At 49.3% G+C, this 18,291-nt stretch overlaps 1 protein-coding gene across 19 annotated transcripts in view; it reads right to left on the bottom strand.

Moving 5' to 3' along the window:
* The window catches only part of EP400 (E1A binding protein p400), a 109,379-nt gene that overhangs the window by 37,551 nt on the left and 53,537 nt on the right, over positions 1 to 18,291 (bottom strand). For 14 of the 19 annotated variants that reach the window (XM_013982740.2, XM_013982742.2, XM_005670517.3 and 11 more), the window contains 8 exons: positions 17,617 to 17,803; positions 15,605 to 15,777; positions 13,438 to 13,607; positions 12,387 to 12,605; positions 10,123 to 10,287; positions 8,256 to 8,411; positions 6,936 to 7,030; positions 6,327 to 6,598 (listed from right to left, as the gene is read on the bottom strand). In XM_013982740.2, coding sequence (XP_013838194.2) covers positions 6,327 to 6,598; positions 6,936 to 7,030; positions 8,256 to 8,411; positions 10,123 to 10,287; positions 12,387 to 12,605; positions 13,438 to 13,607; positions 15,605 to 15,777; positions 17,617 to 17,803 — 1,437 coding nt within the window. The remainder of the gene's footprint in view (positions 1 to 6,326; positions 6,599 to 6,935; positions 7,031 to 8,255; positions 8,412 to 10,122; positions 10,288 to 12,386; positions 12,606 to 13,437; positions 13,608 to 15,604; positions 15,778 to 17,616; positions 17,804 to 18,291) is intronic. The other 5 variants (XM_005670522.3, XM_005670521.3, XM_021073848.1 and 2 more) reach the window with 2 other exon arrangements.

Below are 18,291 nucleotides of genomic sequence, written 5' to 3' on the forward strand. Positions count from 1 at the left end.
ATGGGAATTCTGGGGCACAATTGCTCTGTCTCCTGGACCATCTAGAGGAGAATATGAACCCTGAAGCTGCCTCAGCCACTGTGCCACCCAGAGGGAGCCAGACTTGGGAGGAGGAGGCCCTGCAGAGAGCAGCCCTTTGACAAATCAGGTGAGCCATTACAGACAACCTGACACTCACCTCCCAACCTCCAGGCCCCACATGCTCCAGAAAAGCCCTCCCTCTGGGAGTTAGCATGAGCTGGGCCTGCATGACTTGCCACCAACTGTGGGCAAGCTAAAAAGCTGTTTATGGCCAAAGCTCTGACCAATGAAATCAAAGAAGGACTAAATAAATGGAGAGATTATTCCATTGTTTATGGAGAGGAAGCTCCAATATTGTCAAGATGCCAGCTTTTCCCAACTTGACTGAGACATTCAATGCAATCCCAGTCAGTTATAGATATGGACAAACTGAATCTAAAGTTTACATGGAGAAGAGCAAGAGACCAGAAGGGCCAACACAACAACAAACAAAAAAAATGCTGGAGGACTGGTGCTACTTGACTTCAAGACCCACTATAAAACTACAGTAAGCAAGACAGTGTGGTGTTGGTGGGAGAACAAACAGATCAATGGAACACAACATGCAGCCCAGAAACAGAGTCTCATAAATACAGTCAACTGACATTTCACTAAAAAGCAAAGACAAGGGATCAAAGATAGTCTTTTCAACCAAGAGTGCTAGAGCTAGACATCCACACACCAAAAAATGAATCTAAAAGAGACACCTAGACATTAAGTTCTTCCTAATGGCTGTACATAATATCACCTATTCTTGCAAAAGAAAGAAACAAACAAAAAACCCAAAAAACAAATATATCTGAAGTCGATCGAGCCTCTGGATCTAACAGTTTATACACAATATGGGAAACACAGCAACATGTTAAATTATACCACCAGGAATCATTAGTCAGCAAATCCAGATTGTGGGAAATTCTATACAGCAAATCACCAGGTTTCCACAACAATTAAATTGAAAAGGGAAAAAAGAGGAGAAAGAGAACCTATGTGTTAAAAGACACATAACAGGCATGAATTAATTGCTATGTATCTACTTTTTGTGATTCTGTTTTGAACTTTTAAAATTACTTATGAAATAATCAGAAATGTGAAGACTGGAGATCTCATCGTAGCTCAGTGGTTAATGAATCTGACTAGGAACCATGAGGTTGTGGGTTCGATCCCTGGCCTTGATCAGTGGGTTAAGGATCCGGCGTTGCCGTGAGCTGTGGTGTAGGTCGCAGATGCAGCTCGGATCTGGTGTTGCTGTGGCTCTGGCGTAGGCCGCTGGCTACAGCTTCGATCAGACCCCTAGCCTGGGAACCTTCATATGCCGTGGGAGTGGCCCCAGAAAAGGCAAAAAGACAAAAAAGAAAAAGAAAAGAAAAAAAAGAAATGTGACTACTGAGTAGGCATTTGATGTTACTACAAAATTCATATTTTTAGATGTGATGATAGTATTTGTGATTGTGTTTTGTTCTGTTTTGTTTTAGGACTGCACTTGTGGCATATGGAAGTTCCCAGGCTGGGGGTTGAATCGGAGCTGTAGTTGCTGGCCTACACAAAGCCACAGCAATGTGGGATCCGAGCTGTGTCTGCGACCTACACCACAGCTCATGGCAACGCCCAATCCTTAACCCACTGAGAAGGCCAGGGATCAAACCTGCATTCTCAGGGATACTAATCAGATTCGTTTCCGCTAAGCCATGATGGGAACTCCTTCCCTTTTTTTTTTTTTTAGGGAGTAACTGTTCTTAAAAAGAGTCCTTACCTTTCAGGGCATAGAAAAATCTTATAGAGGACATATCTGTCAGGAATTTTCTTTCAAAATATTTTGTGCTTAGGGGAAGCAAGGGGCACAGACAAGTCAAAATGGCCAGGGGTTAATAACTGTTGAAAACAGGCAATGGCTACACTGGGATTCATTGTATCATTCTACTTTAAATGTATGAAAATTTTCTATGACAAAAGATTTTAAAAATAGGTGAGTACAAGATGAATCTAGACAAAGACACATTTCCTTCACAAAAATTAACTCAAAATGGATCACAGATGGAAATGTAAAATTTTCACCCCCTTGAAGATGACAGGAGAAAACGTAGATGATCTTGGGTTTGGCAATGATTTTTCAGATATGACAAAAGCACAATTCATGAAAGATTTAATAAGCTTAAAATTTAAAATATTTGCTCTATAGGAGTTCCTGTTGTGGCTCAGTGGTTAACAAATCCGACTAGGAACCATGAGGTTACGAGTTCCATCCCTGGCCTTGATCAGTGGGTTGAGGATCTGGCGTTGCCATGAGCTGTGGTGTGGGTTGCAGACGTAGCTCGGATCCCGAGTTGCTGTGGCTCTGGTGTAGGCCGGTGGCTGTGGCTCCGGTTGGACCCCTAGCCTGGGAACCTCCATATGCCACGGGAGCGGCCCTAGAAAAGGCAAAAAGACAAAAAATAAATAAATAAAATATTTGCTCTATAAAAAACAATGTCAGGAGAAAAAAGAGACAACCCACAAGCTAGGAGAAAACATCTGCAAAAGACTTATCTGCTGAAGAAATGTCATCTAAAATAAACAGAAGATTTTTTTTTGTTTTTGTTTTTTTTTTTTTTTTTTTGGTCATTTGTCTTTTTAGGGCCGCACCCACAGCATATTGAGGTTCCCAGGCTAGGGGCTGAATTGGAGCTGCCAGCCTATGCCACAGCCACGGCAACTTGGGACCCAAGCCATATCTGTGACCTACACCACAGCTCACGGCAACACAGGATCCTTCACCCACTGAATGAGGCCAGGGATCAAACTTGAGTCCTCATGGATACTAGATGGGTTCATTAACAACTGAGCCACAAAGGGAACTCTTAAAACATAAAAATAATTCTTAAAATGCAACAATAAGAAAACAACTTGTTTTAAAAATGAGCCAAAGATGGAGTTCCTGTCATGTCTCAGCAGAAACTAATTTGACTAGCATCCATGAGGACACAGGTTCGACCCCTGGCCCTGCTTAATGGGTTAAGGATCCGGTGTTGCTGTGAGCTGTGGTGTAGGTCACAGTCGCAGCCTGGATCCCGCACTGCTGTGGTTATGGTGTAGGCTCGCAGCTACAGCTCCGATTCAACCTCCAGCCTGGGAAGCTCCGTGTGCCATGGATGTGGCCCTAAAAAGACCAAAAAAACCCAAAAAAAACAAAAAGAGCCAAAGACTTTAAAAGACTTTGACATGTGAGCAAAGACATACAGATGGCAAATAAGCACATGAAAAGATATGCAACACATACGTCATCAGGGAAATGCAAATTTAAAAAATGAGATCCCACTACACATTGATCAAAATGGCCCAAATCCCAACCACTGACAAAGCCAACTGCTGGCGGGGACGGGGAGCAACAGGAACTCTCATTCGTTACTGGTGTGATGCAAAACTGTACAGCTGCTTTGGAAGATGGTTTAGCAGTTTCTAACAAAATGAAACATTCTCTTACCATATGATCTAGCAATCACAGTCCCTGGTATTCACCCAAATGAGTTTAAAACTATGTCCACACAAAAGCCCACACAGGGATGTTTACGGCAGCTTTATTCTTAATTGCCAAAACTCAGAAGCACCATGTTGTCCTTCAGTAGGCAAATGGAAAAACAAACTGTGGTGCTTGCAGACAGTGGACTCTTATTCAGCATTAAAAAGAAATGCACTGTCAAGCCATGAAAAGACATGGAGGAACCTTAAATGCACACCCCCAAGTGAAAGAAGCCAATCTGAAAAGGCCACCTACTGTATAACTCCAACATTCTGGAATGCTGGAAAAGCAAAGCTCAAGACACACTAAAAAGATGAGTGGTTGCCAGGCTTTAGGTGGGGAGAGAAGAGTGAACAGTCAGAGAACAGGGCGAGGGGGTGGGGGGGCTAGAGCAGTCAAACTAAAGGATCTTGGCATTCCTGTTGTGGCTCAGTGGTTAATGAACCTGACTAGCATCCATTAGGACATAGGTTCCATTCCTGGCTTTGCTCAGTGGGTTAAAGGATCTGGTGTTCCCATGAGTTGTGGTACAGGTCACAGACGTGGCTCAGATTCCGAGTTGTTGTGGTGTAGGCCGGCAGCTATAGTTCTGATATGACCCCTAGCCTGGGAACCTCCATATGCCAAGAGTGCAGCCCTGAAAAGCAAAAACAAACAAACAAACAAACAAAACCCAGCCCACCACACCACCAACAAAAAAACCTAAAGGATCCTATGATGGCCAATACATCACTCGCTATACATCTGTGCAAGCCCACAGCACATCCAACACCAGGAGTGAACCCTCCTGTAAACTGTGGACTCTGAGTGACAGCATAGGTTCATCAATCGTAACCAGTTCCCTACTCTGGTGGGGGTGTTGATGGAAGGGAAGGCTGTGTTTACACGGGGAAATCTCTGTACCTTCCCCTCAATTGTGCTGTGATCCCAAAATGGCTATAAGAAATAGCCTATGTTTTGGGAGTTCCCTTGTGATCCAGTGGTTAGGACTCTGCAGTTTCACTGCTGTGGTCCAGGTTCAATCCCTGGTCTGGGAACTGAGAACCCACAACAAAGCCACTGCATGCTGTGGCCAAAAAAAGAGAAAAGAAATAGTCTATGCTTTAAAAAGTTACCTGTAATGTTAGAGGAGGAAGAACAAAAGGACAAACAGGCACCTGAAGCAAGAGGAGTGCACAGGTACACAGAGCGCACAGGAAAGAGCTTCGAGGGAGCCACTGCCAGTCCTATCTTCCCCAATACTGCTCCCCCTGATCTGAGACCTGGAGCACATCCCTGGGTCTGCCTGGTTTCTCACCATGCCCATGGACTAACCATGGGGACCACCACTCAGCAAGGCAGACACAAGGGAGAGAGGACATTTTCAGGCTGCACCTAGAAATGAGGCCAAAGCAACAAAGGAAAATGCAGTGGGGCCAATACCCTACAGATGGCAGAGGAGGGACAGAAAGACTGCTGTGCCCCCGAAATATATGGACTTGTGTTTTCTCTCGAAAAGCCTGCTTCTGAGTTCAACTTCCCCCCACCCTGTGGCATGTGGCAATTCCCAGGGTTGGAACCTGCATGCACTGCAGCAGTGACAATGCTGGATCCTTAACCCAATGCACCATAAGGGAACTCACAAGTTCAACTCTTTTTCTTTGGTCTTTTTGTGCTGTTCCTGTGGCACATGGAAGTTTCCAGGCTAGGAGTCAAATCAGAGCTGCAGCTGCCAGCCTACGCCACAGCCATGGCAATGCCGGATCCAAGCCATGTTTGCGACCTATGCCTCAGCTTATGGCAACACCGGACCCACTGAGCAAGGCCAAGGATCAAATCCACATCCTCCATGGATACTAGCTGGGCCACAACAGAAACTCCCTGAATTCAACTCTCAAACACATTTCTCATCGTGCAACATTAAATCACCTGTGTGGGTTTTTTAAAATAAAATACTCTTTTAAAAGAACAAAATGCACTGGGAACTATGTCTGGTCACTTATGAATGAGCATGATAATGTAAGAAAAAAGAATGTATAATGTATATGTAACTGGGTCACCATGATGTACAGTAGAAAAAAAAAAATGCATTGGGGAAATTAAAAAAAAAAAACCAAAAACAAAAAACAGACTAGTAGCCTAAATGATGACCCATTAAGAAAATAAAAGTATCTAAATAATGCTACAATAAACATCTGATTTTGAACAAAAAAATAAACAAATAAAAATATAACCTAGAAAAAAAAAAAAAAAAAGAACAAAATATAGGCATTTCCATGGTTGCTCGGGGGAAATGAGCCCAACTAGTATCCATGAGGACACGGGTTCAATCCCTGGTCCTGCTCAGTGGGTTAAGTATCTGGTGTTGCCACAAGCTTAGTGGAAGCTGCAGCTCCAATTCAGCCCCTAGCTTGGGAATGTCTATAAGCTGTTTTTTGTAAACAGCAAAAAAAAAAAAAGAAAAAAAAAAAAAGACTGTCAACAACACAAAGATCTGTTGCCCACACCCCAAGTCAGCACACACAGGCCTGCCCACGGCCATCCAGAGCCCTCCCAGGCCCATGCCTGCGGGGCAGGGGCCTGGCCTACAGGGCAGGGCACACTTCTGGAGGGCAGAGAGGGGGACCTTCTGGCACCTAGGAGCCTGGAAGACCCCAAAGAGACTTCCAGGAGACAGCTCAGGAGAGAGTGGAGGGAGGAACAAGATGAACACAGAGGCTGGGCTGCAACACAGTGAAGAGGGTGAGTAAAAAACGCTTAAAATACAATGACAGTCAGTCCCAGGCCCTCTCACCTGTTGATAACATCCTGGAGGGATTCTTGGCGTTGAGTCAGCGTCAAAATCAGGTCCCTCTGACTTTTCGAAGGTGATATGAACTGGCTCACGGGGCCTGTCACCTTTCCAGTGCTGCTCTCAGAAGCCCTGAGCCACGGCATGTGCTCTCTGCCCATCAGGGAACAAACCCCCAACAAGTCTCTGCCATAGATGGGTGCGCGGGAGCAGCGCCGTTCATTGACAAAGTAAATCTGGTCCAGCCGCTCTTTCATAAGTCTAGTCTTTTCCTCCTTTAGCAAAAACAGGGGTGAAAACAGTTACTGAGAACCAACATGCCCAGTTACTGGCCTTACCAAGCCCAATGGGTCCCTCTGCACAATGACCAGCCACAGGGCACTCTTAGACACGAGGGGCCTGGTCCCCAGGAAACAGTGACAGGAAACAAGGCGGAGAAAATCAAAATTCTATAATTTAGCGAGGGAGTGCATTTCTGATGACAAGGAAGTTGATGACACCTCACAGAAGTGGCTAAAGGTCACAACCAGCCCCTGTAACAAGCAGCTTCTGAAAACATCTTCCGAATGAGTGTGTGGGGCGTGGTGCCCACTGGGGTGTGCAGCACCATACCTGGGTTGGCCCGGCGACGGGGGAGGCTGGCTTGGAGGCCACTCCAGGTTCTCCTGCAGCCAGGGGACTGACTGCCACTCGGCCAGGCACAGCCACTGCAAATGCAAAAACAAAGGGCTGGGACACAAACCCCTTCCCTGGCACACTCTCCAGAACATTGCCATCTTTCACTAGCTCGTTTCTGGAACGTGCAGGCTTGTGTCTAAACCATTCACAACTCCCCGCGACACGTGCTTGCTCTCGGCCACGATCTGAGCTGAGCATGGCAGTCTGTTTCCCTCCTTGGGCCAATGCTCAGTGCGGGCCTACACCTTGGTCCCCTCCCTGCCATGGTGCCCGAGCAGCAGCACATGGCCCAGCATCCTAGCAGCGGCCACCCTGTGTGCCTGAGGGTAGGGAGTCAGCACTGCCCCGTAGACCAGGACAGAGGGGCCCAGGACCCCCACAGCCTGCTCCCATCAGCTGAGCTGTGTCACCTGTCCTGAGAGAAACTTCTGCACAAAGGACTGCTGGAAGCACTGACGACCAAAAGGGGCCTCTTTAGGGCAGTGACAAGAAAGGAGTGAGGTGACTAGACCCAGTGGTTGGCCTGCTGTCAGGCTCAAGAACCTGGGGCCCACAGAGCAGGACTCATCACCCTCTGTGGAGGGGGGACAGCAGTGGGTTCTGGGAGGGAGAAAAACTGAAGCAAAACCAATTTGCAAGTAGGGCCGTGTGTCAGGGCCCTGTCAGCACCCAGCCCACCGCCAGAGCCCAAGGGGAGTGGGTGCAGAGGCCCCGCCTCAGCTGCATCTCAGATGAGACAGGGCCTAGGGACTCTGGCTGGGAGAGGTCCCAGCTGCTCCCACACACGGACCCCGTGGCCCCATGTGTGGGCTCCTCGGCAAGCACCACAAGAGGATGGGTGTGTCTGGAGACAGCAAAGCCCTGGGGAGGCAGCTGTGGGATGGGTGAGGGGCACCCATCGGAAGGCAGGGAAGGTCCAAACCCTGCTCCATGACCTGTCCAAGGAGACCTTCCAGCACATTCCCTTCTATAACATTAACAAGCAAAATTTCTCATGATTCCAAGTCTGTTGTCAAAGCAAAATCAAAACAGACATCTAAAGTAAGAGGAGGCTGGTTGTATTCAACCAAGACCTTTGAGAAGAAGAGAGAAGAAACCAAGGTGACACGAGCCACTGGAAATCAGAGGCGGCCACAAATGGGACTTTCAGGTTTCGAGGCACCATGGAAGTCCAGAGACACCTTCCAGCTGCCTCAGAGGCAAAGTCAGAAAGAGGTTTCAAACCAAACCTCCTTTCTGCTCACAGCACTCTACCTGGCGGGGTCACGGGTGTGGGGCCTGGGCCGCCGGCTGGGGGCTTGCTTCCAAGGGCATTCAGGGCACCCGCCTGAGACACAGTCTGCATCACCACGGGGCCTGGAGGTCGCAGGTAGGACTGGCCAGGCGCAGACACAATCTGGAGAACGCTGCCTGCAATCATAGGTACAGGGGTGTCAGTCATAAGCACACGGGCCCTTCACCCACAGGCTTCACTCACTTCCAGACGTACAGAAACAAAGGATAAACTGATAATCCAAAACCTAATTTGCTCCAAGGCAATGCAAACTCCACTGGAGAAAAATGAAAATAACTCACACACGAGTGAAAACTCTTAAGGAACAAAGGCACTTTGCTTACTGTCAAGAAAATGCCTGACTGTAAGTAATACAGGTACTCAGCTAAGGGTCTGTCATGTCTGCTGGAGGCCCAGGCCAGTCACAGGTGGGAAGGTCCCAGCTCCCAGGGGCACTGAAGCCCGCAAACTGGTCAAGCTGAATGGAGAAATAGAAACAAACTTGTTTTTTAGCCTAAATGCTGTGACTCTATGGCCACTGTTAAAGGAGTCTGCTGTTTTCAACCTTTTGTGTGATTAAGTCTTTCCAATGCCTTTTACTCTGGAATTGTGCTCTCTAAAAACTAGAGTCCAGGGGAGTTCCCTTCATGGCTCGGTGGTTACCGACTAGGATACATGAGGATGTGGGTTCAATTCCTGGCCTCGCTCAGTGGGTTAAGGATCTGGTGTTGCTGCGGCTGTGGCGAAGGCCGGCAGCTGTAGCTCCAATTTGACCCACAGCCTGGGAACCTCCATGTGCCGTGGATGCGGCCCTAAAAAGACAAAAAAAAAACCCAACAACTGAGTCCACCAGAAATGTTAACTGATGGCCTTGCCCCTGCATGGGATTAAGCCAAATCAAACCATTTCTTTGCTGCAGGGGACCCTCATTCTGCTAAGGCCATATCTGGCTGACAATGCACCTTTGCCCCCTTAAGAGCCATGAAGGGCACGTGTGGGGACTGCCTGGGGGAGGGGACCAGCCCAGGCTGCTATGGAGACCACTTTGGCTTCTAACCTTCAGCTGAGTCACTCAGGATGAATTCTACCATCCTGCTCAAACCACATCCCCTCGTGTCCTTCGAGAAGCAGTTACTACACAAACACACCACTCTCAGCCAAAGGCCTGAGAGGCTTTCGTCTAGGAGTTTTAAAATCTGTATATAAAAGAAAACAGCTTCTCTCTACCTAAATTGCTAGTCCTTCGGCATTTTGAGTACTATTTATCTCACACTAAAATTAAAAAGGAGCAAATATTTCTATTCTGATTTTTTAAAATAGGGAACTTTGTTCCAGGAGCAGACTTTATTTTTAGAAAATGACTCCCCTCTATTTTACATGAATCAAGCGCCATGCTACCAGGTGATTTACGTTCTCACACTAGTCCTCTAAAACACCTACGAGACAAGGCTAAGGCCATTTACAAGTAAAGCGTCTGCACTTAAAAGGGCCAAGGTCACAGCTGCAGGGGGAGTCAGGCGGGGTGCGCGTTTAAACTCCTCACTTGGAGTTCCTGTTGTGGTGCAGTGGTTAACAAATCCGACTAGGAACCATGAGGTTGCGGGTTTCATCCCTGTCCTTGCTCAGTGGGTTAAGGATCTGGCGTTGCCGTGAGCTGTGGTGTAGGTCGCAGATGCAGCTTGGATCTGGTGTTGCTGTGGCCCTGGCGTAGGCTGGCAGCTACAGCTCCAATTAGACCCCTAGCCTGGGAACCTCCATATGCTGTGGGAGCGGCCCAAGAAATGGCAAAAAGACAAAAAAATAAATAAATAAACTCCTCACTTGATGTCACTGTCAGCTATCTTTTACCTTGCAGCTGCAGGGGCTGGCCAGCTGTGAGCTGCCGGAGCTGGCTATGGGACAAGGTGAACTTGTTCCCCTGGAACTGCAGGGTCACAGGGGTCTCTGGCTGGGCGACTCGACTCGGCGGGCCAGCAAGGGAAGCCAGCTGGGCTATTTTAACTACCTCTCCACCTGCGGAAAGGCAGAGGAAAAGGGCATTAGAACTGTAGGGAAAAGGTTGCAATCGCTAGACTGACGATCACCTGTCACATAGAATGACCGTCTGCAGTAAACTGATGTGTCACAGAAACATTTATTAGGTATCGCTCTCTAATATTTTCAAAAAACATTTTAAGAGAGAAGGAAAAAGCATTGAGTTTTAATAGTCAACTTAATCATAACTGGCAGAAATTTTAGATTATCAGGTATTAATGTACTTATTCAAACCATTAAGGAACATTCTGCTTTCCTTTCCAAAACAATAAAAAAGTAGCAAACATCAAAATAGCAGAAATGTATTGGTAATAACACTTTGAAACTCTCATATCAACCTCTTTCCCTTGAAAATGTGAAAAAGACCGTGTCCAATTTAGCTTGCAGAGATAGAGAAGATTTTATCATTACAGATAAAATAGATAACTAGCTTCAATTACACCCATACCCGTTTCAAAATCTGGGACCGTATTTAAGTACATAAATACATCACACTTTCCAATATAAGATTTCACGCTAATTTGAGCTAGATTGTAGGACTATAATTTTGTGAAGAAATGAGAAACTTAACATTGCTTAAAACATTTTGTTTAAAAACATAACTCAGATGGAGTTATATGCACCTAATTCAAAAATGCACTACCTTTGGAGTTCCCTTTGTGGCTCAGCAGTAACAAACATGACTAGGATCCATGAGGTTGAGGGTTTGATCCCTGGCCTCACCCAGTGGGTTAAGGATCTGGCGTTGCCATGAGCTATGGTGTGAGTCGCAGACACGGCTCAGATCTGGTATTGCTGTGGCTGTGGTGTAGGCCGGCAGCTGCAGCTCTGATTCACCCCTAGCCTGGGAACTTCCACATGCTGCCGCCGGTACGCCCTAAAATAAGCAAAAAAAAAAAAAGGCCGCTACCTTTGGGCTATAACTGAGTAACAGGTTTAAAGGTTTGTTTTTGTTTTCTTCTAATCCAATGGTTGATATTCGAGTCTAAATGTTCCTCCCATGAAAATTCATGCCAGAATTATTAGTGATACCATGAAGAAAACAGTTAGCAAAAGACTAGAAGAACATCCAAGGATAACTTGCCCACAGAAACCGTCAACAAAGAAGGGGAAATGGAAAAGGAGCTGCAGAGATCTGTGCACAGAATGTGACTCTCCCTTGAGCCTTCCTTTGTCCAGGAGAAATGGAGGCAGCCTGGCCCCCTCATGCTCCCCTAAAGGAAACCCACGGAACTCCTCCTCCAGGCAGTAAAAAAGAGACACATGCAAGGGCTTTCCTCCTGGGGGCCATGAACTAGGATACGTGTTCTGTATTTGCTGGCACAGAGGAGAGGCTGTCCCGAGAGGAACCCAGCCTGAACTCAGCATCTCCTTGTGACACTACTTCTCTCTCCAGCCTTCCAAGAAAGGGCCCAACACAACAGGTCAAGCGCTCCAGGGAGCTATGAGAAAGGGTGCGGCCCAGAACAGTTTCAGTAAGGACCATGCCTACAGCAGAAGGAACAGAAGTACGTGGAAGATTGGAAGTGCTAATCGCACTCACTGCTCACGGGAAAAAGTTGTTTAAAAAAAATGTAACAAGGTTTCGATGGTTTAGTTAGTGACTTACTACAAAACATCCACTTGAGCAATCCTTAGTCCCAGGTTTAAATTTGGCAACAAGTGAGAGATTAAAAAGAAGTCATGTTTTTTAGAAACTGAACCCTAGTTCAAGTGGCTATCGCTGTATTGCCCTTTGCCGTCTGAGTGGCCCTCGGCTGATGGGACGAACCCTCAGCTCCCTAAGAAGTGCCACCCTTGGCACACGGCAGCAGGGCACGAGCACGGAAGGGAAGCAGAGCTGACGGTCAGGGTCAGGAAAAAGAACAGAGAAAGGACAGGAGCCTGGACTCTGGCCCTGGAGTGGAGCCCCCCCTGGAGATTTAGGGCTGGAAACGACAGCATGGCGAAAGGCAGCACCGGACACAGGGTTGGGGAGACAAAGGGAGTGGACAGCAAGGCTCTTCACACGCCGCTCATCTGAACACAATGTCCTTGTGCAAAGAGGTGGCAGAACCGGGAGAGGCGAGGCCACTTACTAGGCAGGCGCGCCTGGGCCTGCGAGGTGAGCACCAGCCCCTGAGGCAGCGCACTCTGCCCGGCCGGGTGCGAGGGGGCCTGGGGCTGGGGCGGGGGCGGGCCCGGGGCCCGCAGTTTCGCAGGATGGGCTGGGCTAGGTGCTGTGCTGAAGGTCGAGGCGGGCTGGTGTCTCGGAGCACCGCTGGAGGCCTGAGAGGTCTGAAACGGGGCTGCTGCCGCTGCAATCAATAAGGTTGGTTTGTGCAAAGCTGTTAGAGGTTCTCAATAAAATGCAGTATCAAACCCGAATTTTAAGAAATAAAACAAACATTATGTCATACGGCCTTTCAAGTGAGAGGCCCTCTCTAAGAAGGGGAGTGGTGTCTATAGGGTGACAGAAATCTAATTTTTTAAATGTTGTTTACTATTTTCACTTGGAGTTCACCAGTCCGATGCATGGCATGGCCCGCTTCTGGAGTGAGTGTTGGAAGTCCACCCTTTCAAACATCCTGACCACACTCGAGGGCAGGCAGCGCTGGCCCCCCAAATGCTCCAAGAGCTCCTACAACAAACACTTGGGACACTGACCGAGACCTCAGAAAAACACAGCGGGCAGGACACTGAGGACCCTGGTGACCAGGTTGGAATACTGCTTTTATTACCTTTTCTGCCATTTAACCCTAGCTTCCTTCACAGTCATCATCGGGTTACGCTGAAATGATGGCATAACACACAGAAGCAGACTTCCTCAGAAGTCTCCTAAGGGACTCTGACATGCACTTTCCCACACACAAGAGAACGTCCCTGCCGAGTTACGTCCTCCACGTCACGTCAACACTGACTCGACTAGGAATGGAATGTCTGCTTCAGGGAAAACCTCAGTTCACAGACATAAAAAGGCCTAAACCTCATGTGAGAACTACACATGGTCTCTTGGGCAGAGCCAGCGTGGACGGTCCCACTCCTGCTGGGAGGAATGGTTACACGTCCCCATGGGGCCAGGGAAAGTGCGAGCAACTTCCTTCACAAAACCCTCTGTGACGCTGCGCGCACTCCCATTGAGAGCCATACCTTTTGCATCGGGATTTGCAGAGAACGTGGCAATTGGCGGCCGTCCACGTACGTGGCCCTGGGGAGCAGCAGTGGCTGTGGCAGAGGCGGCCATCCGGGGCGGGTGTGCGCTGGGGAAAGCCACGGTGCGCCCCTCGGGCTTCTGGCCGTACTGCACAGGCTGAAACAACCTAGACGTCCGGGTGTGCGGGCAGGAAGAGAGGGGCACTGCTGAGACACAGGGCCGCCCTGGGGGGCAGCCAGGGGTCCTCACCCCCAGGTACAGTTTCTAACTATTGGGGCAGGCAGCGCAGATCACAGGGTCACCGGGGAGGTGCTAGCACACAAGCAGCACGTCAACCCTTTGCCTGGGTGAATCAGGGGCAACAGGATTTTAATTTATTAGTTCCCGTCAATGTGGACCAAAAAAAACCACATCCAACACAGTAAGTCCGTTACACTACCTCTTCAAATGAGAGTAAAGTGGGGTGAAAAGTCAACTTGCACCAATCAAATACAAGGCACTACAGGAAATGGACAGGAATGGCAGAGGTGGTAATGGCACCTCACAGGCAACAGGGGGCACAAATGTACAAGGGGAGCCAGACCATGACTGCTGCTGTCTGAATTTACCCCAAGGCAACATACTCTTCATATCACTTTTGCCTGGAAAACCGTATTGGCAGGAATTCTCTATTCTCCAAAACTGTGTGCAATACAATAGGTGGAAACAGCCAGCAGAAAGCCACTAAATGAGGCTGAGCCAGCCCCGAGAGCACTGCGGCTTTGTTGCTCTGGCTATGTATTTAACTGAGGGCTGCAGGCTCCTGCAAGCATGAGCCAGGCAGCTGAGGTGAGGGCGGGTGGATCAAAGGCCCCAGAGAAGTTACAGAGAGAAAAGGCAAAAAGCACGGGCTGCCCATCTGCAGAGCCCATTTCTCTCTAAAACACCAATTTGGGGAGCTCCCGTTGTGGCGCAGTGGTTAACGAATCCAACTAGGAACCATGAGGTTGCGGGTTCGGTCCCTGCGCTTGCTCAGTGGGTTAACGATCCGGCGCGTTGCCGTGAGCTGTGGTGTAGGTTGCAGATGCGGCTTGGATCCCGTGTTGCTGTGGCTCTGACGTAGGCCGGCGGCTACAGCTTCGATTTGACCCCTAGCCTGGGAACCTCCATATGCCACGGGAGCAGCCCAAGAAATAGCAAAAAGACAAAAAAACAAACAAACAAAAAAACCCACCAATTTGGTTTTTCATTTTTATCTGGAGCATAAACTTCTGCATGAATCCAGCTCGATGCGTTTTTAGCCTATTTTGAATCATCTGTGTTTAGAGCTCATCATCTAACGTGCTCTGCTCCTCCTAATCTCATGGTACCTGCGAAGTCGCTGTTTCAATGTCCCTTATGTGCAGTCAGGGGTGGAGCCCTCTGCCAGACCTCAGGTCCCAGCACTGCCCCCCAAACGCACCCTCTGCCCTCTGCCCTCAGACAGCTTTGGCCATGACAGGGGAAAGTGCCCCACACACCAGGTGACACACAGCCTGACCTCCCCACCCCCGACCTCCTTCCCATACAGAACCCTCCCAAATCCCAATACTTCTTTTTTTGGAGGCCGCACCTGCGGCATATGGAAGTTTCCAGGTTAGGGGTCAAATCAGGGCTACAGCCGCCAGCCTACACCACAGTCAAAGCAACATGGGATCTGAGCTGCGTCTGTGACCTATGCCACAGCTCACAGCAATGCAGGATCCTTAACCCGCTGAGCGAGGCCAGGGATCAAACTCGTATCCTTATGGATCCTAGTCAGGTTCGTTACCAATAAGCCATGACAGGAACTCCCCAACACTTCTTAAAGATGAAGAAAAGGCCACTCTTCAGGAGGGTGAATGGCCACAATGCCCTGTCCACACGTGCTGTTTATCCCAGAAACCAGAATATGTGGGCAGTTTCCAGGAAAGGCAGATCACCAAATTCAACAATTAGCCTTTCTTTCACAAGCTGTAGCCCAAGTTCTTGCATTAACTCAAACCTGATCATCCCAGGTCTCCCTGAGGGGTTGTGGGACAGGGGTCCTTTCGGCAGGAGGAAGCAGGGAGGCCACCCAGACCCCATGACCCATAGCCAGCCAGGACCTCCCCCCCCCCTTCCAGGGCTACCCAGTGAACAGAAAGTGATGCTCCCAACACACACCTGCTGGGCTTCAGCCTGACGGGTACTGGCCTGCCCGATGATGGCAGTGGCGGCGCGGTGAACAGCTCCTCAAAGAGCTTCCGGGTCACCTTCTTCTTACACAGCAGCTCTGCCTCATGGTGAGTCATTTTATTTTCTAAGCCGATAAGATCAAATATAGAAAGATCGGTTTCCTGCGGAGGAAAACAACAATTTTGCTACACGAGGCAGTAGAAAAAACTGAGAAAGCAGATTCCAAACTGGGATGGCCAGGCCCCAAGGGCGCCTTCCTGAGGCACTCCGCCCAGCCCTCAGCATGCTCAGTCCCCAAGCTTTAAGATCCTCCCCATGGCGGTGGGGAAGGAGAGGTCAGCACCTAGAGACTGAACTCAGCAGAGAGGGCAGAGCCCAAAAAACTTGGGCCCAAAGAGATGGAGACGCTCAGGCTCGTGTGTGTGTGGGGGGGGGGGGGAGGTCAGGGCCCAAGGGCTCCGATGCGGGTGGAGCCAGCAGACGGCACATTGCCCTGTCCAAAGTCCTGGGCACGCTGACTCCACTTGTGCCTCTTTTGCACTCTCTCCCACCACAATGGCAAGACTCGAAGAGGATGGAGGGCAGGTGTTGGTAAGGACGTGAAGAAGTGAAAGCCCCCACCTTCATATACTACTGGGGATGGGAAATCGTGGAAAACGGTCTGGTGGTTCATCAGAAGGATAAACACAGACTCAACACACAACCCCACAATAACCTGCCTATCAGACAGGAGATGTGAGACCCGTATCCACACAGAACCTGTGGTAATGAATTATCTCAACAGAGCACAACACAAAAATCACTACCTACGAAAGATCTCCCTGGCTCCACTGGTATCCTGAGGTAACCCGCTTCTGACTCATCAATATTTCTATGGCTCAGTTTTCCTCTTAGCAAAGAAGACATGTTGAGCAGCAATCACAACGTTAACTACATTAACTCACCTGCATGCCGCTTACCAACCAGGCCCTTTCTCAGGTCATCACATATGCTGACTTACTCCTCACAACCTCTGTGTGCTAAGGAAACTGAGGCAGACCGATCACCCGAAGCTGCGCTGCTGGAGAGGCTGAGCCAGAACCTGCACCCCTGCAACCTGGCCCCAGGGTCCCGGCCCTGTCCACACCTTGAACCTGCACAAGCCTACCCAAGTCACAAAGATGGTTCCAAGCTGTTTTTTTCCCACATCTGCAGGACCTCAGGTCCTTCATCCCCTGGGGTGGAGGATGTGAAGAGGAACTCAGACGCCAACCTGCCAGCTGCTGGCTGGTCCTGGGCAAGCACCGGGCCTCTGTGTGGAAGCCAGAGCAGGACCGACAGGCCCAGAAGAGGGCACAGCCTGCCTGCTGAGACCCAGGAGCATAGCACATCTGTGCTCACAACCACCCGACCTAACCAATGACTTTTGCTTTAAAATTTTTGGTTTTGTAAAAATAACTTTTATCGTCCAAAAATTCAAGCACAGGAATGTATACAACTATAATTTTTTTTTGGTTAAAAAATAACCAATGACCAATGGAGACCTGCTGTATAGCACAGGGAACTCTACCAGATATTCTGTGATAACCTATATTGGAAAAGAATCTGAGAAGGAACTGATGTGTGTACACATATAACAATCACTATGCTGTACAAGAGAAATTATCACAACACTGTAAATCAACTATACTACAATAAAACTTTAAAAAATGGAAACAAACAAATTTCCACCACCTAGGGGAAATTGCTAATGTTTTAATAAAAAGGCCTGGGCCTCTCCCAGGCCTCCGACCACTGCATGTGAGGGCACCCAGGTCCTGCAGTCCTAACTCCTGCTTCCCTGCTCCTCACAGCCAACCCTCCCCACATCCCTCACACTGGGCTGGCCCCTTAGGGTCAACTCCCAAGCGGGTTCTAGGTCAGGGGGAAGGTATGTCACAGACATCCCAGTGCCGCCCAGCACCAGCCCATTTCAAGTTGAGACTGACATCCCGGAACCACCGGAGACAGACTACCCTCACCTTCCAAAAGTCTCTATCGAGTGCCTTCAGGATGAGGGAGGCTGAGCGGTACTGCAGCGGCCCTGCCGTGTACGAGGACTCCGGGAGCCGGGGTTCCACCAGCCCGGGGTGGTTGCAGATCCGCTGCAGCCTTAGCAGGATGCTCAGCACGTCCACAAAGTGCCCACTCTTCAGGGCTTCCTGGGTCCTGTGAGGGAAGAGACACAAGTGCTGCCATCCGCTCCCAGCTAATTCCTTGCCCCAGGTCCGAACTGCACATCCTCTTGGATGTGCTCAGGCAGCAGTGATGTGGGGCGTTCACATCCAAGCCCACCTGGTGACGTTGCTGCTCTCAGGCTGGCTCACTGCCCCTTCAACAGGATGGGAGGCTAGAAAGCCAGGGTGAGGGCCAGGCAGGGCCATCCACGGCCATCCACTGGTGCCAGGACCCAGTGAGGAGGTAGAGCCACGGACCTAACACCGGGCTGGGGAGCCCCAGAAAGGCAGTCAGAGAGCACAGAGTACCCAGCAGCTAAGGTCAGAAGGCGCCGTGGAGGATGGGGCAGCTGGCCTGCGGTGACTCAGGAGCAGAGGGGGTGGGATGGGGAGAGGAGAAGGACAAGGAGGTGGCAAAGAGGACAGACTGGGCCGTAGAGCACGGTCCTGAGAGGAAAACCTCGGGGAGGCCTGAGAGCA

Source organism: Sus scrofa, chromosome 14 (assembly GCF_000003025.6).
Source record: "Sus scrofa isolate TJ Tabasco breed Duroc chromosome 14, Sscrofa11.1, whole genome shotgun sequence".
Classification (NCBI taxonomy): domain Eukaryota; kingdom Metazoa; phylum Chordata; class Mammalia; order Artiodactyla; family Suidae; genus Sus; species Sus scrofa.